We start from the raw sequence: 24437 nt of genomic DNA on the forward strand, positions 1-24437 counted from the left end.
GACTCACGAGGAACAAGATAACATTTAAGAAAATTAATTAAACTTTTCAACAAGAGAATTTCATTTCACTGAGAAAACAAGTGCTTCAAATTAGTCAATGAAAATATACATTTCATACAAAACTGCAGTGTATGATTTCAGCTCAGCCATAAAATGCAATGAATAAGCCTGTAAGTATCCATGAAGAAACCAATTGCCTTTAACATTTTAGACTAATTAAAAAAGCAGAACAAAAAACTAAGCACGTTGATTGCTTAGTTCTGTTAAATTGCTGATAATAGACAAGATGAAAAGGAGGTCTTAATGTTTTATACCAGACAATAGAGTACTTTAGCCATAAATAACATTAAATGATCAATTGTAATGCTTTCCTTAATTTCATAACTGAGGAAGTAATGGGAGCAGAACACTGAATTGTATGCTAGGCTTTGAACCTATTAAAAACTGGACCTGCTGGTATTTGTTAATAATCAACAAACTGCTGCTTAAATACCTATGCTCTTAAGACCCAAAATTTAAAACTTTGTCTAGAAAGCTATGCTGCAATAAACCTTCCTCTTGACTGCTTTACTTTGCTCCCAACCTAATCTTACATGGCCCTTTAAATAAATTCAAAATTCATGCAAGCAAGAGCTGAATGCAATCCCCATAGTACAAAGTCTGAATATCCTCAGACCATTTCAACTTTCTACGTTTCTATCTAATTTCCTCCATATTTTTTGTTCTTTATTTTTAAGCACAAAGAGCAAACTGAATTATTGTACACAGGAGGAGGACTGTGTGCAGACCACAATAAAGATTAATGTTGGAACTATGATCTGAGTTTGTGGAAGGTTAAAGACCTGGTGATAACTGAAAAGCCACAATGTCAGGAGAGAAAGGTGAGGATGAATTTCAGAGTAGGAAAGGAAAGAGGGAGAGAAGCTGGCTTTGAGTACAAAGGCGGCCATGGAAGCGTGTCAGAAAGAAAGAACAACACCTGAAAAGTGAATGGTGATGGCAAATCTGCTGCACACGCAAAGCAGTCAATCAAAACTAACCAAAAATACAGATCTGAAGTAAGCCAATTTTGAGAAAATGCGAAGTGCAAAACTGAAGGGAAAAGTATTTGTGAATGATGGCCTGGAAGTATGAAGAACCTAAGCACTGTCAGCAACCAGTAAAACACAGCAGCAAGCAAAGCAAGATTAATATTTGAGAGTAAATAAGAGAACAAGATGTTATCTGGACTTGAGTACAGTTGTGTGACCTGATGTGTGAAGCAAGCTAAGTACAGATCTCCCAAGACAAGATACAATCTCCACAGATAATTGTAAGCTAAATTACTTTATCAGCTAAGCAGTAGGAAAAGCATATTAAAAAAAAAAAAAACAACACTTAAGAGCCATCATGGCACACAAGCTTTTCTATCTTTAAATCTGGGCCCCTTCCGCACATTTTGGCCCAAACCACATTCCAGATTTTCTTTGTGACAGTGTAAGAGGAGCGGATTTTCAGTGGGATAGCTGTAGAGCTTCACCAGAAGGGTGCAGGACTTGAGTGAACAGTATCAGCATATTAGGGACAAGCACGGTGCTCCCCTCCCGTGGTTGAACTGCGCCTGAATTCAGCTGCCTCGTACATCTGCTGGCTTCAGGTGACAGCAAAGTGTACCCACACCTGACTCCCTCGCTGTACATGTGCCCATGGAGTTGGCCTCAGCAGACTGAGTTTTAGAGCTCAGAATGCTAATTCTTACCCAGCTGTCATGCCTGTTCATATTTTAACATAGTCCAAAACAAGACTGCATAGCCTTAACTTCATTTCCTTACTATACCCTCTGTTCTCAATTCCAAAGTATAGGAAAAACGTTTAAATTCATGAACAGCACTCCCACAACCTAAATAAATCCCAAATCGAAATAAACATTAAGTCCAAAGATTTCCAACAGGAAACTATTTTTTATTTCCTTAGAGCAAACCATCTGGTTTATATGAGAAGAACAGGAAAGAATGCTATTCGAAAGAATCAAAATTCTCAGTCTGAACCTCAGCCCTGAACTCTAGTATGACCTAATTTTTTCATTCCCATTTCATGCAGATGCTTACCTCACTATCCTGCAAGGCAGGTTACAGAAATGAGGTGTGCTTATCTAATTCCTTTTTGCATTTGTGCATCTTTTGCTCATTTTGTGGGATTTTCTGATTAAAACAGAATTTTCAATCTTCTGAATAGGATTTAACATAATTGCTTCAGACACTTAAAAAGCCACTGAGTACAACTGCCCTAAATGTGTTGAACACGAACTAATACAAACTGTATGAGAAGAATGCAGTAGGAATATTGTATTATTCAAAACAACAGCTGCTCATGGTGAAGTTCCTGATATTCACAGGCACACCGTGACAGTTTGATGAAGTATCAGATATTCAAAAAACATTCTTAGCTAAGCAGTTGTTTTTTTCTACAGCACCAGCACTGTAAAACGCTTAAGAGGGAACACACAAACAGATTGTATCCTGTCTGCACGAATTGGCAAGTTTCAGAGAACAACTATATTCTGAATAAGCACAGTATGCATTGCAGTGAAGCAAAACAGTGCTAACAAATCACTATTTGCCCAACTGGCACCACCATTCAGATGACAGCTTTAAATGAGACAAACAAAGACGTCAGAAATTTTGTAGAGTGAAGTCTTATCTTAGCATCAATGTTAAGGGCTTTTTAAGAAGTGAACTTGCATGTGGACAGAGAACATACACAGAAGGAATGTGAGACCACCCCTTAGCAAAAGCTCTTGAGAAAACTGACCTGCCGTGGGGTAAAAGAGAACTGTTCTCATGTAGACGAATAATGGTTTAAAAGACAGGAAATGGGCTAAGTGTAAAGCTAAAATTATCAGTGGGATCCTACTGAGATGATTGCTCAGGCAAAAGCTTAAATATTAAATAACTGAAAATATTTATAACATTAGGTTTATAAAATATATAATTGGATTCAGTGGATGAAGACTTCCAGAAGGAATGCTACTGCAGAAAAGCTACCCTGAACAGTGTTTGTAGACTCAACAAGGAACCTAAAAGACAGAGAATACAATCATTAGGAAAGGAACAGCAAACAAAACAGAAAATGGAACAAGGTTTTAGCCTTCCTCTCGAAGACCAACAAAGACCCCAAAACCACCAACTTGAAAATATACAAAGAAAGAAGACAGCAACATATCAGGTGTGAAAAAATGTAAATAAAAGAAATTAGTTTACAGGCCAAGACCCTCCCTACAGAACAGGGGCACTACTGAGGGCATATGCACTTCCACAAACTCACGAATGGCAAGCCAGAGATGACTAACAGATTTTTTTTTTCCAACATCAAAACTAGTAATCCAGGACAGTGAGCAGACTTCAAAACTAAGATGTATTTCTACACAATATCAAATCAAACCACGTGTAAATGGGTTATCTTGCTCTTAAGTTTGCCCAGACTCCAACGGTTTGGACAAAATCAAGGAAAGATAAACTAGAAGTCATTAAATAAAACTTGCTACCTCTGACTACAGAAGCATGAACGTTCTGTAAGGCTGTGAAGTACTCCAAGACAAGCTCACTACAAGCTTTTCCTGCTCTTACATATCTTCCCTAGGTAGCTGCTGAGAGCAATTTTTGAAGACTGAGTAATGATCATGTTTGATCTGTCCTCTGATCTGAAGGAACTTTTCTTGTGATATAAGAACACTGTTCTAGTTTTAAATAAAGCCAGCAACTCAAGAGTTATGCTCTTTCTGAAAATTTTATCTTTCCAAAATTTGTGTTAATGGTCAAAAAAAAAATACACATTCAATGTACATATAATATTCAACATTATCTCGCTGTAGTCACTCATTACTGAATTTGCAGAGGATACAGATGCATAGGCCTGTCTTAAGGCCATTTCCATTTATTTTAAAATTGTCTTGAACCTCAAATACAGAGATTAGGATGAAATTTGCATTGTGAAATTACCTCTCTTCCCTAGTTAGTATGAATAGATTTTCTTTCCCCCTCCATTTGCCACAGAAAAAGGAAATAATGAGTAGATTACTTGTGCATGTACGGTTAAAAGATAAGAACTACTGCTTACTAAGGAGGGTATTTTTTAATCAAGATAACACATAGTCAAGAACATATTTGTTTACATATATACCTGATATTCTCTTTTTGTGCTCATTTATCCTCTACATGGATTCAGAGGTTGAACACTTGCACAGAAAAAGGATGCTGAGCAGAAGCTGCATTTTCCATCTGTCTTTTCATTAGGACTTTACAATGAGAAGACACCAAAAGTCTCTGTCATATCTTCAAAATGTCATTCCACAGTCTTTAAAGTGTATCATCTATTTTCTTTCCAGTAAAAGTGTTTGTCTCCATACTGTTTATAAACAGGTATTTTGCCAGCTAAAAACTAACCGAACAAACAAACCAGAAAATACAAAAGGCTTACTAAATCAGACACCCTTGGCACTCAATGCGAACTTCAAAAGTAAATTACAACTAATCAGGTGACAGCAGATGATAATGTCAAAGCATCTCAGGCAGCCCAGTAACTGCTACAAGGACAGATAACAAAAACGTCTTATAAACTAACAAATATTTCCAAGGGTAAGTAATAACAAAAAAATCTGTCACAGTGTTTTCTTGTAGCGCTTACAAGAAATACTCCACCTCTCACTTCAGGAACGCCAAAGTGGACAAAGAAATCGCACTGTTCTCCCAAGCTACACCGTACTTGTCAAAGGTGCTGGAAAAGCAGGCTCCAGTGCCTGACTCAGCTCCTTCTTGCAACAGCTTCCCATCCTTGCAGTCTGACAGATGCATTTTTTTTTCTTTGGGAGTTTTGCTGCTCCTGCTCCCCAGCACAGGGAAGAAATGCACGGTCAGATCTCCATTGCTTAGCAACACCAGGAGCTGCTGCAGGAGCCTCCTACGCTGCTGCAGCAGCAGGCAGTCACCTCAGCAACTTTGTCCCATGTCACGAGGGTCCATCGGTGGCACTGGCAGCTAAAGGCTGAGGCTGGCTGTGTGCAAGCCAGGCAGCCAACAGGACACAGTCAATGATGTGGTACAAACCAAGCAGTCCACTGGTATATTAGAGAATATTCAGCACACGAGCTGCCCCACCTGAATCCTTGAGTTATCCCCTTGGGGCATTTCTTGCTCACCTACGGACACTTAAAATGCCAGATAAAAACTCCTCATAAAAGAGATGACAGACTTATTTGGTCAAGTTTTAAGGAAGAGATAAGGCACTGCATTGCAGCCTTGGGGCTCTACCAGGTACCACAAATACAACCACAATGTGACTTCAGTGATAATTCTCTCTTCCCCTCCAGAAGGCAGGATCGCAAGAGAGAGCTGGCAGGTAGCACAGGTTAAATTGACTGTCTGCATGGCATCTGAGGTGAGAGAACAGGAGAGGCATGAAAGCACTTTCAATGCATGAGACAGTCCCAGTGTGACAAAATACAAAATAATGACTTTATTAAATCTTTGAGCATGAGAATGGGTATGTTTGTATGCAAGGGCCTACAGCTTCAAAACTTTGTATCATTATTAAGATCTTTCCACACCCCTCAAAACGTATCAAGACATGTAACTGTTTATGGATAATGTACATTACCAGATCATCTTCATATAAAGCAGCTCATCTCTAGACAGAATACATTCAAATGCAAGGTTTAGAAATGCACTGCTAGTAATATGGGAAGTTTGCAATTTTGCCAGAGTTGTATCAGTACTTTGTCACGTACTTATTACTTGACAAACCACACATCTTCACTTTATTTTTCAGGTAATTAAAATCAGCAAAACAAATCAAAAAATAACCCCAAAACAACAAAATAAAATGCCACAAATGTCAGAACTCTCAGTTCAGAAAGCATCAGGTTAGATGTCAGCCTGTAATTTCTAGTTTTGTTGAGGACAGTATTCCAAATTCCCCAAGCACTGTCTATTTTCTTGATTTTTTCCACAAAGTAGATCAGGTTCTCAAATAAACATATTTTAGAAAAACAGAGATTAAAGACTAATACAAACTAACTAGTACTAACTATTCAATTTAACTCACAATCAAGTATCCTTACAGCTTATGTTATGGTAATTAGTTCACATGATACTGGAGTAAAAGATACACCACAAGCACATGCAATTGAAAACTCTGAAGCATATCTGGACTGAATAATTTTAATTGTACTTTCAGGAGATGTTCACTTACAGGTCATCAAACAAGTGCAGAGACAAATCACCTTCAAACAGCATGTTTCAGCTGGTTACTCTCATCCTCAAAAGCAAATCCAGTCAGATTTCATTACAGGAAGAGAATCTGACAATACCGTCAACTACTCCAGTTTGTGCTAAATTCAGAAACCCTCCTGAAGCAAGCTCAGTGTTTGTTGTGCTTGCTTATTATTTTACATACATCATTTTCCATCAGCCTTTTCTCTTCACCCTTTGTGTTCTCATTAGAACTTTATGGAGATCCCACACAAACTCCCTTTGCAACAATGCCTGGTGGCTGCCATCAAATTCTTGCACCAATTTAAGCAGTCCAACAAAAAAGGTCAATTTTTTTCTTTTTTTTTAGCTTAGCTGCAACAACCTTCAGCAGAGCTGAAAATAAAAATTTAAACAGGAAAGAAAATTTACACCTCTCTGCTGCACTTTCTCCTTGACTTTTATAATTCATTTTACAGGGTAGGAATAAATGCCAGACTTTTCAAAAGCAGTTATCACCCCGTTTCACCAACAGAGAACCTATTAAGGCCTGTTTCATATATCTTCTAAATGTAAATATCTTTAAAAGCTCACCCACTCCCAGTCATACTTTCCCAAAGCAGTACCATACTACTCATGCTGTGAGCCAGCTATTGAAGAGGTGCCATTCAAGATAACAACTACTGCCCCAAAACACCATTTGAAAGACAGTATTTTTAGCAGACTTTCCTTTAAGATTTACAGACATCTCAAAAAGACTGGCAAGAGTTTCTTGCTGCAGGCCAGCTAAAGCAAACCTAGCATGTTTTGTCACAAAAGTCAAACTAGTAATTGAGGAAACCCACAAACATTCTTCCTGGCATGCTTCAGTGAGGCATAGGGCATCTTGCTTTAAAAAGTTTATCCTTCCTTCTATTTTTAATTACTCAAAACTAAGATTTTTAAGAGCAGAGCAGGCCACCTCCTCTCACCTTCTCTGACCCCAGACTGAAACCTGCTAGATCTTGCAAAGTTAGAAACACTGGTGTTCTCCTTGGCACAGATAATAGACATACACTGCTTTAGACAAAAGTGGAGTCCAGCAGGGAAGACTAATGACTTATTTGTTTTCTAAATTGCATCATGTTTAACCTCGCTTGCGAGTTATCAGCAAACCTGATTTCCCAAAGATTCATGCAAAGGGCTGCCGTTCAAGCAGTGATACCATCTCCTTGCAGGATCTCACAGACGTGCTAGGAATTGAAATGGAAGCACAGTAGATTGCAGTAATGGCTGAAAATAGTTTGGATCAAATCATCTTTGAGATGAATAATAAAATCAGATTTTGCCGAGCATCTTTTTATTAAAACGAGCATGAGATTTCAAAAAAAATTAAGCAAGCCTTCTATAAAGGCAAATACTGCTGGGAATCATGTCAATAGGGGTAATAGAGATTGGTAAAGAGCTAGGAATAACAATACAGCCTAGACAGTCCTTGGTACAAAGACCAGTTCCCACACACACATTCTCCCCATCAACCATCCACCAAATGAATAATAGCTGATTCTATTTTAAACTTGATATATGCTGAAGATTATGTGTTTCAGAAAAGTTTTTCACATGAAATAGCCTTGAATAGAGCAATCATGACATGATTTGGCTAAAAACTAAATGGCACAAAATAGCATCTGGATTTAAAAGGACAAACATGTAGGGCATTGGCTGCTAGAGTTAGCTGGAACAAGAGGAGCAGAAACTTTAACATGGACAAGGCCTGCAATTTCTTTCAGAAAGCAATGCCAAAATTTCAAAAAATGAGCACTCCAAAGAATAATCATTCCAAGGATAAAAAGCAGAAATCCTCCAGACTCATTTACCAGACATGTCAGAAATAAGCAAAGGAGGAATGGAAAGAAAAGACTACAGTGAAATTGTAATTCATAACTGCTTCAAAATATCACGTCAGTCACGTTAAAAACAAACATCATAAAAATGTCTTCCTGCCACATGAAGGAATAAAACTAACTTCATAGAGTCTGGGTACAAACCAAGGTTAATCTAAAATTACACATGGCAAATTAAGCAACAGAACTGCAAGTAGCAAAGACTACATGATCATAGAGGTGAACATTAAAGATTTTTCCCTGTCAAGTCCAATTTCATCAGCTGAAAAAAATATAAGGGCAAGCCATCAATTAATCATAAAACTAACATAACTAACATAAAACTAAATCACAGTAAGCTTCAGAAGAGATTTTCTTAGCGAAACTTAAGGCAGTGCCTATGTACAAGCTAACAAAGTATCTAAGAATACTACACAGCGCTGTCCTGGTATCTAAGAAATGCCCTCCTGTCATGGAAGAAGCCTTTTTCTCCAGTGTTCCCTTCAGCTCACACTCTCTCCTTGCACTGTGCTAAGTACCACTGGTGAGGCACTGGCACAGGTTGCCCAGAGAGCTGGAGGTGCCCCATCCCTGGCAGCGGTTCAACACCAGGCTGTGTGAGGCTCTGAGAAACCTGGTCTCACAGAAGGTGTCCCAGCCCATGGCAAGGGAGTTGGACTAGGACATTTTTAAATTCCCTCCAACTCAAACTGTTCCGTGATTCTCATGGAATTAAACACAAATATCTAGACAAGACAAGGTGGGATTAACCAACCCCCCCCCCAAAAAACCCCACAAAACAAAACAAAAAACCCCACCACATTTATATTCATTATATATTCATTACATCTCAAAATATAATGAAAAAATAACCATCACTGCATCAGGACTTTCATTTATATATACACACACACAAAGCATCAGTGCACATAGACACAGCTTAGGCTCTGCAACAATAAGAACATGCTACCCCCAAAAAAGATAGGTTAATAAAGCAATTCAATGAAATACGACTGAAATAATACGTTCCTGTCATTCACACTTCACAAGATTTTTTTATTAAAACAGAGACCGCTAGAAAGATTGGGTAGACTTTCAAAGAAGATACATGGACAGAAATATTAAAAAAAATCACAAACAAACCAGAAAATATAGCCTACCAAATATGTTGGTGGAATGTCCTTTTCGGGCAATTGGTTTGAGCTCATTATGTCCCCATCCATATTGCCTATAATTGTCCCAGGCATGCTTCATCATCTAAGAAACAGAAAAAAACAGGATTTGATTACATTATAAAACTACTCTCAATGAATACAATATTTTATTCCTTATTTAAAACTTCCTCTTTCACAGGCATCCCAGCCTACTGACTAATTACTTTGTCACTGCTTTTGTTACAGAAATCAGATTTTACAGCACAGCATAAGTAAATTTGGAAAAAATTTCAAGTCTATTTGACTTGAGCTATGCTCTGCATTAGGTAGTTTTCTTATTCTTTCTTTTCCTTTAATATATGCACAGACATTTAAGAATGTAAACATAAGGAATGCATTTAAGTGTAAGGAATTGCTGTAAAACACTGGCTAATGTCTTAAGATGCTAACTAAAAGGAAAATGTATTTACTGATACCTGAAGCATAAAAACGATTTCTTTACAGTGGCACATCCAAGTAGGAGTTAACAATTTTGCAAAAGGCCTAACAGATTTCTCATCAGCAACCCTACTTGACAAAGATGTACCATCATACAGCCTCTACCAAAGAAAAAGCCAAAAGCTTTGCTTTTTAGAAAGCGTAATGAACAAAGCAGTATAACGTTATTAATATTTACTACACAAAACATTTAGCTTTTTAATAGATATTTCCACCACCTAGTAAGAAAATGACATCTAAAAACACAAAAGGTCTTGCTGACTAGTTAGGCACATCAGCCACTAAGCAATGCTTTTATGGATTTGCTAAAACTCCTCAAACTCCTTACTTGTTGGAAATTCAGCAGTCACCAAATTGCAAAGCGAATGCAGTTTTAAATAAATAAATATTATTAGTACCTAAACAGATAAAAGTAACAGGAAGAAATTAGGTATCAAAGGCCAGTGACTGCCCCAGACACAAGAACAGTAAGGAAAAACCTTTAGAAAAACAGTTGTGTGCTTGTATCTGCAACATTATACATATTGTATTTTTACATCTAATTTTTTAAATGGCATTTAAATACTGTTAATATAAACAAAATCCCCAAGAAAATGTACAGGACTTAAAATCATGATTTTCACAAGTTGATAAATGCTTTCTAAGAGGATAAACTATGTGAATGTAACTAACAGAACAGTACTAACCCTTTAAAAAACTGAAGCAAGGCAATCTGTTTTCACTATGATTTACATGACTGTAATTTTTTTATTTTAATCAGAGTCACTGTACTCACAGAAAATTTGGGGGAATGAGCAGATGCTGGCTAAAAAATGAGGTGCAGCCAGCTGCCTTACCAGCACTACCTCACATCCCTCCTCTTACTACCTGAGATCCCTCCTCCTATCAAATCCAAGATTTAGTGGAAGTCAGCATCTGAGAACCCCAGATCTTCCAAACTGCATCTAAACTGCCTGCTGAGACATGGAAAACCAAGTCTCTGCTCTCCCTACAACCACCAAGAGATCCCTTTCCAAACTACAAAGCCATAATTCCTATAAATGTAAACTCCCCCCAGGTTTCCCATGGCTCAGTTAACTCATGCCTAGACAATAAATTTGAGCCCCACACAGAGCATGGAGCTAGGGAGCACTTCTGTGTTAAATTGGCATCGACCTAAGCACAGCTGCCCATCTCAAGACGCCAAAGTCTTACTCCTCCCACTTGTCATTCAAGGTCAGCTCACATGGTGCTTTCAGTATTTGCACTAATTTTGACACCTGATTAGGTCATAATGCTCTAGAATTTCTCTTGGCGTCATGAACTAGCAGTGTAAGAAAAAGTGGATGCAAATCTATTAAAACAGGAGAGAAAAGCCATTTCCCTAGCATTCATAAACTCCTTAGTGTTTACACAGCACTTGTCAAACTGGCCAATTCATAGCTATTGGAACATCAAGACAAAACAGGTAAAGGGATCCTCTCTTGACAGGTAAGAAAACTGCAGCATGACAAACACAATAAAAACCTCGTCACAGGCAGTAAGCACAGAAGTTCCTCTGAGAGCTCTCGCTAATGTTGTCCAGAACAAACCAATGAATTTCCACATAAAATTGTTCATTAACTTGGCATCAAAATCGAGACACAGCATCGTTGATACGGGATGGAACCTCAGGAGACCCCTCCTGTTTGAACTCCTGCTCAAAGCATCATCACTTCTGAGATCAGACCGGGCTATTTAAGGCTTTATCTGGTCAGGGTAGACTTAAGGACTGGGGACAGTCAAGGCTTCCTGTGAAGGGTCCTGCTCTGACCTGCAGCCTGCCAGTCCTAAACACTCTGCTTGGGAAAACAGACTTAAAGGTTTAGAAAGAAATAGAGGATGAAACTAAAGACTGACCAGTGCACCCTCTGTGTTTGAAAACAAATAAAAGACTACACAAAAACGTGACCACGACGTGGCAGATCGTGGCTCGCGCATAAGGGAAACTGGCTTCTGAGATCTTTGGATGCCCCAAATAAATATTGCATGAAGGAGAATCAAATAGCCATTGACATTCTAGCTTTGTAAAAATCTGATGGTATAGGCAAATACCAGAACAGATCAAAACTAGCTAAGTCCAGGAGAAGAAGAACTTGCTTCCTCACAGCAGAATGGTAATTGTGGAATATTTCACTGTCCTAATTTGCTGTGCTTCTGGGGGGAAGGTACATATTTTTTTACACAATATTTAGTTCTGAAGAAACCCCCCAAAAGTATGCAAATTACAAAGGGCTTAAACAGAATACATATAACACAAGATGTTTCTATATATATAATTTATCCTAGGAAAATTGTATTAAGATAGAAACTGCAAAGGATTAAATTTCAATGGATGCATGAATTAATGCAGAAGTAACTTAAGAATATACTAGTGAGACCTGAAAGTCTCTCTTGAACACAAAAGACTAAGACACCGTTGACTGCATCAACTAAGACTGAGATAAGAAATCATATTTTGATGAGGCTGAGCTACTTTGATAACAACAAACAACATCCGTCCTGCCCCTCTGCCTGCCCCAAACACTAAGAATACAATGTCTAAAGTCCTCGAGAATAATTTATTACACTAAGTAGCCAACTGATTTTTTCCAGATGAACACTGACCATTACTCTGGCACACAATTCGCTGCTTTCCTCCACCACAAAGCAAGCAGACATCATGATATCATGTTAGCAGAGAACTGCACATTACGTGCAAGTGAGAAGTCCCACAGCTCTTGCATACAGTATTAAGTTTTGCAAGGATGATGTGTCAAGAGATCTCGTAACAACGTGGAGATTTCTGTTACTGCCAGAACAGGTAGCATGTTATACTGTAGACAGAACATCTATACCATTGGGAGCAGTTGCGCTCACAAAGCTTTGGAGAGACACGAGAAGACAGATGCCTCTGACAGCTACAAAATTTAACTGAGGATGGCATTTTGGCTGAGGAAGTACATACAACATGAACTGCTGATTGGAAAAACAAAATTAATTCTATAGGTATGCTACGTAGTGTCTGCATAGTGAAAGTTGGAAATGCTGAAGAATAGCTGCGAGCTTTTCCTAAAACAATGCTCTGTCTTTAAGAGGAGAGGAAAGTCTCAGAACTAAATTGAACATCAGCACTACATATAATAGCAAGAAGGTAAAACGATTTGCAAAAACGTGTACCCAGCCCTTAAAGAACTCCGGAGAGGCACCTCAGACTCAGCAGAATGAAAATGACAAGCGGGGATCAATAACTGCGAAAAACGCAAGACACACATTTCCATAGCTGAGATCTCCATAACTGATGGCAGTTTGTCACAGGAGAGGACTGGAGCTTGGGCATATCATATATATATAGATCTTGCAATCTGTCCACCAGAAAACAAGCAGTTTTGGCAATGGACTTTTTAACTGACACCACTGATGACAGATCTTGCCCTCGAAAGCAAAATCATTCATAGGGCATTGGTCTGTTGCATACTAATCTTGGAAATGTTTATTATGGGATGCAATGGAAATAACAACCAGCAGGATGCTGCTGCAAATACAACTTGGTAATTCTACAAAAATACTTATTTGGACTCTGCTGCAAGACAGAAAGGCAAGAAGCAGGACATGCCAAATGAAACTGCTTTTGTAGGTACACCATTATCTAGTTGGTTTTGCTGACTTTAGAACATGTTTATGGGATCTAATCCTCTACAGTCACTGGGAAATCAGGTTTTTATAAAGAATTTTTATAAAGACAGAGTGGCAATGACGTCTTTTGACAAACAATAAAAGGAGGTTACAATTATCGAAAGGAGATTTGTAAGGAAGTTCTACCACAACAGCAGCACGTCAGAAACAATAATTCAAGCTAAGGACTGGTTCAAAAACCCCTTTTCAGTCTTAAAAACAGGACAGGCAACCGGCAAACTGAAAGTAGGAGTCCTGAGAAACAAGCAAAATAACCAATTTTCTGGCAAATTGCTGTATTTACTGGTTCCTGCCATTCCATCAGGAACATGCATAACAGACAGCAAATAGGTTTTGCTTTCAAAGCAATGTATTCTGCTTAAGGGTACAATTTTGAGAGATTTATATAAACCACCTCCAAACTCTGTTTTAAAATTAACCAAGGACTTGCTAGACAAAATTACTGCTCAATTGGCAGATTAAAAATTAATAACCATTCTCCTACTGTCTGCAAAGAATCTTTCTTGGATGTTAATTTAAAAAAATTATCTTTTCCTTGTATACTCAGATTTTTGATGAAACTTAGAAAATTCACCTTTTTATTTTTCTGGGAACTCTATCTCAAGAGAAATTATTTCAGGCATCACTTCATGCCTCTGTCATGCATTTTTGAACACTGTCACTGAAAAAGTCTGTTTGGAATATGTTCCTAACACACACAGAACATTAGGTTTTCTTTCACTGTCAAATTTGGTATCGAATCCATTACTAAAACAAAAACGCTTATCAAATGCATGCAAAGTGGGAAAATCTTTTTGCAGGCATTAAACACTTGAAGCCTTAGATGCCTGATGAAATTACATAGGAAAGTCTTTCATATTAGTGAGAACTGGAATAACAGATGTAAAGAGCCTAAATTTGGAGAGCTTGCAGCAGTGAACGTTGCTCAAAAACGTTCAAGAAAGCCAAATATTTTTAATCCAAGGTGATGCAGGTATTTTTGACCTTGTGCACCACCATGATTCAAGAGAATATGATATTCACAAGATCGACTGGTGCTGTGTTGTTTAGAAAAGTAGAGCCTCTCGGATCATCTTTGTAAACAACCACAGGTGCACATCAGCCAGGAGAGAGAAGTTCCTACAGTTCCTTTCTTCCAGTCTTGCCCTTTTAGGCATCAATCTAAGCATGTCCATCAGCTTAGCCCTTCAACCTTTGCCGGTTTTAGCCTAGCCTTTTTGAAGCTGAAAGACTAGACCTACATGAAACTTAAAAGATGCAGGGGAACCTGAGCTTCACAGTCTACCCTAAGAACCTCATCTATTTTCTTCTCCTTCCCTGAAATACTGAATAGCTGCTCACTGTCTGCTGTTGAGCACTACAGTGACATTTCCAAGGAACTATAAAAAACATAATTTCTCATTCTCAAGTGTACTAAGTCACCTCACAGCTTTTCATACTTAGCATGAAGTTGGAATCTCTCCACCTCCAACCCTAATATGCATCATTTTACATTTAGCTGAGAAATAAAAAAGGAGATTATCACTCAGTCCCCAAAGGTTTCTCTGCAATTCTTCATGTTGGCAGCAAAGTTGTCATACCACTGCTCATCCATTTTCAAACTCTAAATAATTAATTTGTATAATTTAGAGCATGGATACCTAGCACATGTCCTCTGTGGCCTCCAGCACTATTTATCTGCACTCTCCATTTCCTGTCTTCTAACCAATTACTCCAGGCAAGCACACAAACTATCCTCCATCCCATGGCTGCTTAGTTCAACACCTATTAGCAGTGAACCTTGCCAAATATCTTTTGAAAAACTACGTATCCAACCATCTCTCCCTTGTTTACATGTTTGTTGACTCTTTAGGGATCTGCTACGGCTTTGGACACCACAGTATCAATAAAAACAGAGCATGGTATCTTACGTATCTGTATGCCCAGTGACTCTACTCCCTGTTCTGGTTTCTGGTAATCTCCAGTTCATTCAGCAGGCACAGGGCTCTGCAGTGCTTTGGTTTCCCCTTGAATCCCTTTCAAAAACTGATGCCTTGTTAGCCACTATTCCTCTGGTAACAAAGCAGAAAATAAGAATAGACGCCAGCGATGCAAATCAGGAATCCAAATCTCAGAGCAAACTAATCAGAGTGAACTGTAGGGAGTTTCAGGTAGTTCAGTATTGTATAGAGATGGTCTCTGTCTCAATGAAATGCACTGTGAGAGGTTACTTATCAACTACCAGCAGCTCACATTGTGTATCAATGAATGACATCATTACTATCAATACTTGAGAGCTAACACCATCAGGAAAGCTGCATGTTAAGAACACACTGGCATATATTCTGCGGAGTTGCTTCAGCAAACACAGAGGGGACTACAGGAGAAATTATGTAAAGATGACTAACAAGAACTTAAGAGGATGCTCTGGCTTTCCAATCAAAGTTTCCACAACTGAAAACACACCTATCATCATTTGTATAATAGATCACGGGTAATTTAAAATAGAGATCTCTTCAATCTAGCTGTAATTCATGATTTTTGTTACCAGCACTTCTGTTTTACAGGAATAAATGGCATATAAAATACAAAATTTAAAAAAAAAAGAATAGCAGTAAGATCAAGTAGATTTCATGGAGCCTTTTGATTTACCCAGTTCTGAAGATAAGAAATTTACCTGAACTTTTGTTCATTTTTGTTTGGCTGATAATAGCAGGTAAGTGAAATATTTCTGTATTTCTTTGATTTTAATTTGCATTTATGACTTTTAAATACTGCCAATGTGCTAATTCATTGTTGAAAGACAGGTTCTTCTCACAATGGTCTGGAAAAAAGACACCTTTAATAATGAACACCTTCCTGAATTTTTAACATGCTTCTAATACTGCATGACTGCTGGAGAATTCTGTAATTTCTACAACTTGACTAAATTGATTCATTTTTAAAATACCCTCAAACAAAAGCTTGCATTCTTCGTGAGTAGTACTTAAGCTATGAATCAAATCAACATATCCAGGATGTGCAGCTCAAATCTTGCAAACGAAGCTTCCATTCTTCTCTTCCAGTAAAATAAATACACTGAGCTGCAAAGCTTCTCACAGATTTAATCAATAAATGATTGATTTAACAAACGAAAAATGAGTTTTTTATAAAATCATTCCAACAAGCCAGGGCACAACTTTGTTCAGGGCCACTCCTAATATGCCCATACTGGCCAAAGTGCCAAGTGAACAATACTCATTCTAATATATAAGTGGAAAATCAGTTTACCAATAGGTTCAATCAAAAAGATTTTATCCTTAATTTACAGATTTCACTACTTAAGTAAAATTAAAATTAGCTTTAAAAGAGCGTAGCAAAACAAACTGAAAGCAAAGCTACCTGTTCTCAACTTGCTAAATCACACTGAAAAACCCAGGATGCAAAGAATCCAAACAGTGTGCAAACAAAACCAACAAATAAACAATGCATCTGTATACATATGTGTAGATAGGAAGAGATTTTTATATGCACACACTTACATCTAAAATGTGTGTGTTTGCATTTTATACAAACATTCACACTGCAGGGAGTGCTACCCTAAATACTGAAAAAGTTGGGTCATGATACTTAGATCCTTCAGTTTCAGGAAGTAACTGAAGGAATCTAAGTCAGGAGCAGTGAGCGACAAAATACAGTGCAAAATCCTTAAGAGGCATGGATTCTCACAAACTGATGTTGCAAACAACTAGAAGTCCAAGTAAATTTGACCAAGGAAACAAAGACTGTAAAGTGTCAGCAATAATGAAATTGTTCTAAATTGGTTTTAGATATTGAAAAAAGGTCCCCCAGTCACAGAAGGCAGCTATTTGGCTAGATCAGAAACACTCCAATTAGAAACAATAAATGAGATTAGGATTGAAAGTTGTATGAATAGTAACTATGAAAAGAGGACTTAGGCAGCATGAAAAGATCTCTGGATGATTAAGTAATTCTTTCTTCTACACAGCTCTTTCCTCAATAAGCACACAAAACAGAACTCAGGTAAAGGGATACTTACTATTTTTAGCCCAATTTCTTAAAAGAATGAGGCTTATGCAATCTTGCTCTCTGCACATCCATCATTTGACACATTATCATGGGTTGGCACAATTTTGTTTCCTGGTTACATAGCCTTTTAATCCATTTTTTAATTTCACACTTGATTTTAAAGAGCTGGAGGAACCAGATACTCTACTTTTTGTGTTGAGAAAAAGAAAAAATATCTGTGCCTCGATACAGCACATAGGCACAAATTGGCTCCCTGACTGAGACAAAGGCAGTTATAATTCAACCCTTTATTCGTTCAGGGGGGCAGCATTTAGCACACCAGTAGCTCTAAAGAAGGCACAAAACGCACTGCAATTCATGCAGTCAGGCAGGAAGGTACAAGGATATTCACAGCAACAAGTGCATGATGAGCAGAGGGTGTTATAATGGGATGTAGGTCAAAAATCCATAGGAAACCATAAGTTTTGCTGCTTATAAAATAGCCTGTTACTTCTCAACAGTATTAGCACCCTCTTGAGTATCATCCAGAGACCACGATGAAAATACATTTTAATTACTTTGCTTCTTGGCACATACCTGTAAGTACTTCTGATATTGCCTCCACTAATATTAAATAAATTATCTTCCTACCTTCCCTTCAAACAGGCAATATATCACAACTCTAATTTTAAAACAGGATAAATGGAAAGTTTTGCTGAGGGAAGTTCACTGGCAAAAGAATTCAAGTCAGAACCTCCCCAGGCTCCCAGACAGACTTGTTCCTCAAGTGTGCAAAGCATCCAAACGTAACTCCTTCTACAGGTGTCATATGTCACAAATGAACTTCAGGTTGGACTAGAAGACCTTTAAAGGTCCCTTCCAACCCAAACTATTCTATTATTCAATGACCTTTAACTCTGGCACCTCTACTTCCTGGATGTCCATTTCACAACAACTTTTGCTTAAATGTCTTCTCCACCTTTTTTTTTTTTTTTTTTTAAACCAGGAAACTGTGACATGCAGGAACAGAACCAGGATTTTGCCCTGTTGAGAAAAGCTTATCAGAAAGATCTCACCTTGCCATCCCATTTCATAAGAGCTTTTAAACTGCACAAGCAAGAATGGAACTGATGCCTTGTAAAGGCTGACCTGGAACAGAGACTAGATAGAGCTAGAGAATAAAGTAAGTATTTATTAAAAGGTCTTTAAGGCTACACCCTGGGCAGTAGAAGAGCCTGGCCGGGGCTACACCCAAGATGGACCCAAAATGGACGACTGTCACGAGGTTTCACACTTTTATAAGTTTGGATCCATTTGCATATTGGGTTTAATTGTCTAATTACAGCTTCACGTTAAGAAGTTCCATCCTCCTTGTTCTCTCCCCTCAGCCCTTTGTTGTTCATGCTTTTTTGGGCCTGAAACTTGTAACAGTTCTCCTTGGTCCCCAGCAGGAAAAGGATTTGTTTTGTCTACCTACCCTGTGAAAAGAACAGACTAACACTTAATACCAGGCTCAGAGCTACACACCTAGGCAGCAGAGAATCTGAAAAACATGAAAGCTAAAACTTAAGGCATCAGTACAGCCAGCAGCTTCAGTCACATCATAACTCTACCTTACCTCTGCGGACACCACTCCTCCTCTGAGCTCAATTTTAAAGTGTATTTACAATTAGCACTGTGCAATTACACGACAGCACATCACAACAAATAAGACCAAGTAATAGAACAGAAGCTCCAGAGAACTCAGATTTCCCAATCTGAAACCTACAGCATCATGATTTAGCTGTTAAGTTTACCAAGTGCACTCATGTAACACTCTGGAGAAGCTGTCTTCCAGCTGCCAGGCTTAGTCAACAAACATCATCCTACCTCAGAACAGCTGAGGTTGGAAGGAACCTCTGGAGGTTATCTGGTCCCACCTCCCTGCTCAACCAGGCTGATTTGAAACAAGCTGTCCATTCCCAGTCATTTTATGAGTATTTCCGAGGAGGGAGACTCCACAATCTCTGTGGGCAACCAGCTCCAGTGCTTGGTCACCCTCACAATAAACAATGTTCTACGATGTTCACATGGTGCTCCCTGTGTTTCGGTTTGTGCCCGCCACTGGGAATCACTGCAAGGAGCCTGGCTCCGTCTTCCTCGCGTCCTCCCTCCAGGTATTTTGTAAGATTCCCTCTCTTTCCAGCCCAGCTGCCTCATGCTTTGCTCAGATGAGAGATGCTCCAGTCCCTTAAGCATCTTTGTGATCTTTCACCAGACCCTCTCCAGTATGCTCGTGTCTCTTTCACACTGGAGCATCCAAAACTGAGCAAAGGACTCCAGGTGTGGCCTCACCAGTGCTGAGTAGAGAGGGGGAATCACCTGCCTAGGATTAGGACCATTATTGGATGAAATACACTATTTTAACAAGTCTCCTAAATGAGTGCTGGCAGTTAAATAATGCTGTGACATCTCAGGCTGAAATTAAAGAAAACATGACCCCTGAATAGAGTGAAAAGAATTACAAGATTTTCCTTATTTGACTGGGTAAAATTTACCTTCCCAGGGAAATAAAACGCACTATAGACCACAGAGCACTACGTAACGATTACATTTAAAATGAAAGGAAAAAAAAAATACTCTGAGCACCTTTAAAGAAGACAGTAATGGAAATTAAGTGCCAAAATTCCAAGTGCTCAACAATTTATAGCAAATTTAACTTGGAAAGGAAGCCAATGACTTCCAAAGGACAAGATTTGTTCTTCATTTCTCTGCATTAATCACAATGAAAAGACATCTTAAAGCCTTGCTGTAAAATTGTACAAGTTGCACTTATGATCTTAAAAAACCCAAGACTTAAACCCAAGATTTTCGATCTTCAATATTTTTATTTTACATAGTACAAAAAGCCAAAATATGAATACAAAGCTAAAGTGTAGTAGCAAGAAGAATTTTCAGTGTGTTTGTTCTTAAAGTACTAGATAATTAAACAGCTTTTTAAAGCCTGAACAGCAAGCTAATATGCCAGAGAAGTGCTCTAAAGCATGTACGGTAAGCAAGTGGAAAACCTTTACTTCTCAGAGTTGTCACTGTGCATCTAAAATTATCAGCCAACTCATAAATGCTCCTGATTGAAATACTTAATAGCTTCTAAGAAGAATATAGACAGATTATACAGTTTTGTAAATTAAACTTGAGAATACAATGTAACACTAAACATAATTATCAGAATCAAAGGACACACAAACCAGTAAGATGCAGATTCTGCTCCCAGTTGTATTTCTTGACCTTAAGAAGCCTTCCTCTCTGTGCTCAGGAAACATTCCTATTATATAAAGCTTTCAAATAATTGGCAAAGCTCTCTTAAGAGCATTACACAAATTCTTTTTTACTTTTATATGCACCTGTTTCTAAAATCAAAATATGCCTTTTTAAAATATTAAACTACTGCCAGGCCACTTCTTACACAGAGATGTTTAAAAAAGCAGCCTTCATCCAGCTGTTATTTGGAAAGAAGAACTGTTAATATATTTTCTGCAAAAATAATAGAAACTGGGTCCTCATTTGAAAAATTTCCAGCCTTTCTCCCAAATGTAAAGACTCACGTCTGTTACAAACAGCCCCCATCATTCCACCCAATTCACAGTTTTTACAGGGGGTGAAACAGGCTGTATAACATCATTCATTTTGTGAATTTGAACAGTATAAAGCTGTTCTTTGACAGTGAGGTTCCTCAAATATGTATCAGGACAATTCACAGTAAACCAAAGCCGGTCAAATGTTTTCTTGAGACCATCAGGAGTTCTGAAGTTAGATAGGTAGCCTCCAAAGAGCCACTAGCTTCCCTGGGCTGTTTTTCAGGCCTCGATCCAGGCAATCATAATGTCTTACATGTCAAAAATTAACTTGTTCTTTTTTTCTGCTAAGTCTCTATCTACAAAGACTATTTGTATTAGTCTACACTGGTTACATAAAACAGTGAGGGAGTGATGAACATATTTCACAATGCACTTCATATACCTGAAATTGCTGCAGACATCTCTGAGACATCTGACACTGTCAAAAACATTTTGTTTCAGACAAACTATTATTTATTTGACACTATTAATACATGTTTTATCTCAGCCACATTGTTCCATCAATGGCTCCTTGGCATTACCATTTGTCCATTCTCCCTAGCAGACCTCCCACTCCGGGGTTCTGTGCCTTCACACATCTAGCTGTAGAAGTGACAGTCTCCTGCCTTGCATGAAACAAAAATTAAAAATTCTAGAGATCACCTGGTAGCTACAGTACTAACATGACTGAGTCAACAAAGGCAATTGAAATAACAAAGAATTTTCAGTCGTGCTCCCGTGATCCTGGGCTGCCACAAGCACAGTGCGCGCACAAGTGAAAACTGCTCCAAAGGCATATTACCCTAACTGAAGGACTTACCCACTTAAAACATAGTCCTACAAAAACCTATGGTCTGGTAATGAAAAGCTACACTTCAGAAACCATAATAGTAGTCATCAACAAGTTAAGCAATAGAAAAACAGCTTGTCAGTGTGACTCACGAGTAGGCAGATCGTCAAAAAAAGGAGTAAAGCCTTTCACAGCACAAGGTGTGTGGCAACGGCAGCTAAGGATCACCACCTGGTGATTCTTACTCACAAACTACCCTGAATTCCTTACAATTTGCTATACCTTCAAATTTAGATCAGCAAGAATGGTCCAAATTTTACTACTTTTTCAGGAGACCAGGAAAATTGCCATTCTATACTAACCCAGAGCTTATCATCTCTCTACATTCTGACCAAACAACCTCAGAAATGGAAATACTAATTTTCACAGCCCCCTCCTTCCAATTCCAGACTTGGTCTATAAGAACTTCGGTTGATTAATTCTTCCAACTGGTTCTTGACTGTTAGCTGTGCTCAGTAATTTAGCATTACTTATTCTGTGCATTAAATCCATCTCAAAGGTATTTTGCTACAGTAATCTGTAGTAAAAATTAAGAAGTGTTGACAACCATGCCATTCAATGTTCACCCTACAAAAACATTTAGAAAAGCGAAAACCTCTGTATACTCTCACTCAAAACGTTTGCAGACAAATCACAACAGCCTTTGCGAAACGACAATTCACTGATGTCCTGTGGGAAGCAGCCCGAACCAAGCAGGGTCAAGGAGGTCCAATATTCCAGACACAACTTCCTAGACAAAAGTACTTCCGCAGTAATCACTAACAAGGCACATCTTGCAGGGAAGGATTTGCCATTTCAGACATCCAGATTGTGAGAGGGCTCTATATGGAGTAACTACTACAAATAGTGATACAGCTCCACACTGCATCACTCATGTATAATAAGCAGTTGCTCATTACTTGATAAGAGTGGATTCCATCTAGCCATCATTAATATTCAAAATAAAATTCCAGCTTGGGTGATCTACCCACAGAATGGCACATAATTCAGCTACAACTCCTTCCTATGACAAGGACAGCTGTGTGACTGATCTCTTTTTGGTTTTATAAGCTAACTAAACTCAGATTTAAATTTAAAAGTAGATTTATCTGATGTAAATATTAGGTTCTACCATCCTGGATGTTCTTTAGTAACAGAGACTCTGCTTGTCTGCATCTGGCCTGAACCATTCCTGCTTTGCTAAATCGATTTTCTGGCATAAAACTAATCAGAGTGTAGGAAAGAAAAAGAACAGTAAGGCTGTACAAGGTTTCTGCCACACTAGTTATAATTACAAACTCAGAGAAATGTCTGGCAATGGCAATGAGAAACTGGCATTGCCAGGACAAAAAGGGGCCATGGATTTTCACAGTAGTGAAGAGGCCAAGACCACAAACAGCAATTCCCATAGCATAAGCTGCCACAGAACCAAAAACCTAAGCAAAGGTCTTAGTTTATCTCATTTACATGTAAAACATTCAATCCACTTAAATTTACTCAATTTTTTTAGACCTATTTAAAATGTATTTTGAAAAATATGTGATAATTTGCTAATTTCAAATATTAGCAGGTCTTCTTTTTCCTTATCTTTTCGATGTAATGTTCTAACATCTAAAAATATCCTGTGACACAGTAACATATCCCATTCTTTGAAAGGAAACTCACAGTCATGCTCTACTTTAAAGATGCTCTTGTTACTGTTCCATGTGTTAATGACAAACTCACTTTGAATCCATACCACAAAGCTGAAGAAATTCCTTAAAATAATTTTTAAATTGTTATTGAGTGAAATATTACCACTCAAACACCAGAAAAAAAAAAACAAACATGCAATCATGTTGATGCTCATTAATACCCGTTCCCTTTTAGTTTACTAAATGATTTGTAGATCTGTTTTTCTTTTTTAATATAAATCATAGCAACTAATGCTACAAAATAACTGCTGTCAGACACAAGAACGGGTAGGACCACATCATCATCATCACCATTTTTACCTCTTTAACTTTGTTCCTCTTCTCTCGGATATCGGGGTCTGCTGGTTCTCCGCTGTTTATCCCTATCAGGTTTGGTAAAGGAACAGGAGGCAGTGGCTTGCTGTCTTTCTTTTTCAATTCTTGCACTACTTTGTTCTTTTCTGTCTGAATCTCAGCTTGAATCTCATCCCGTGATTTCTTCAATTTCTCTTTAGCCTCTTCCAGAGCCTTTTCATGATCTGCCCGGATCTTATTTCTCAGACGTTCCTCTTCTTCTCTAGAGACACAAATGCAAGTCAGCATCTCACTACTAAAAACATATTGCTTACAAACAAACTGCTGCTTCAACAGAAAACACATCCTCGGTTGGTTTTCTCTACACAATTCTAATGATTCAGACAAGTATATTGATTTATGTTAGTAACTATCCTAACATTATTTTTGTCAGGAACCCCAAAAGAACACCACACATAATCACAACACTACCGTGGAAAAACTTATCATAGGAATTTTTTAGACTGTCTTAGCACCTTTGCTTGTCCACTCAAGAATTTAGAGAGCTGTACTTCAACTACAGGCTGTGTGCAGAAGCATATCAATAATATTTTTTAAAAAAAATCA

At 38.1% G+C, this 24437-nt stretch overlaps 1 protein-coding gene across 1 annotated transcript in view; it reads right to left on the bottom strand.

Moving 5' to 3' along the window:
- MAN1A2 (mannosidase alpha class 1A member 2) overlaps positions 1-24437 on the bottom strand; it is a 134394-nt gene that overhangs the window by 81556 nt on the left and 28401 nt on the right. Inside the window, exons 2-3 of the mRNA XM_040055492.2 lie at positions 23838-24093; positions 9247-9343 (exon numbers count right to left, since the gene is read on the bottom strand). Coding sequence (XP_039911426.1) covers positions 9247-9343; positions 23838-24093 — 353 coding nt within the window. The remainder of the gene's footprint in view (positions 1-9246; positions 9344-23837; positions 24094-24437) is intronic.

Source organism: Hirundo rustica, chromosome 2, assembly GCF_015227805.2.
Source record: "Hirundo rustica isolate bHirRus1 chromosome 2, bHirRus1.pri.v3, whole genome shotgun sequence".
Taxonomy (NCBI): Eukaryota; Metazoa; Chordata; class Aves; order Passeriformes; family Hirundinidae; genus Hirundo; species Hirundo rustica.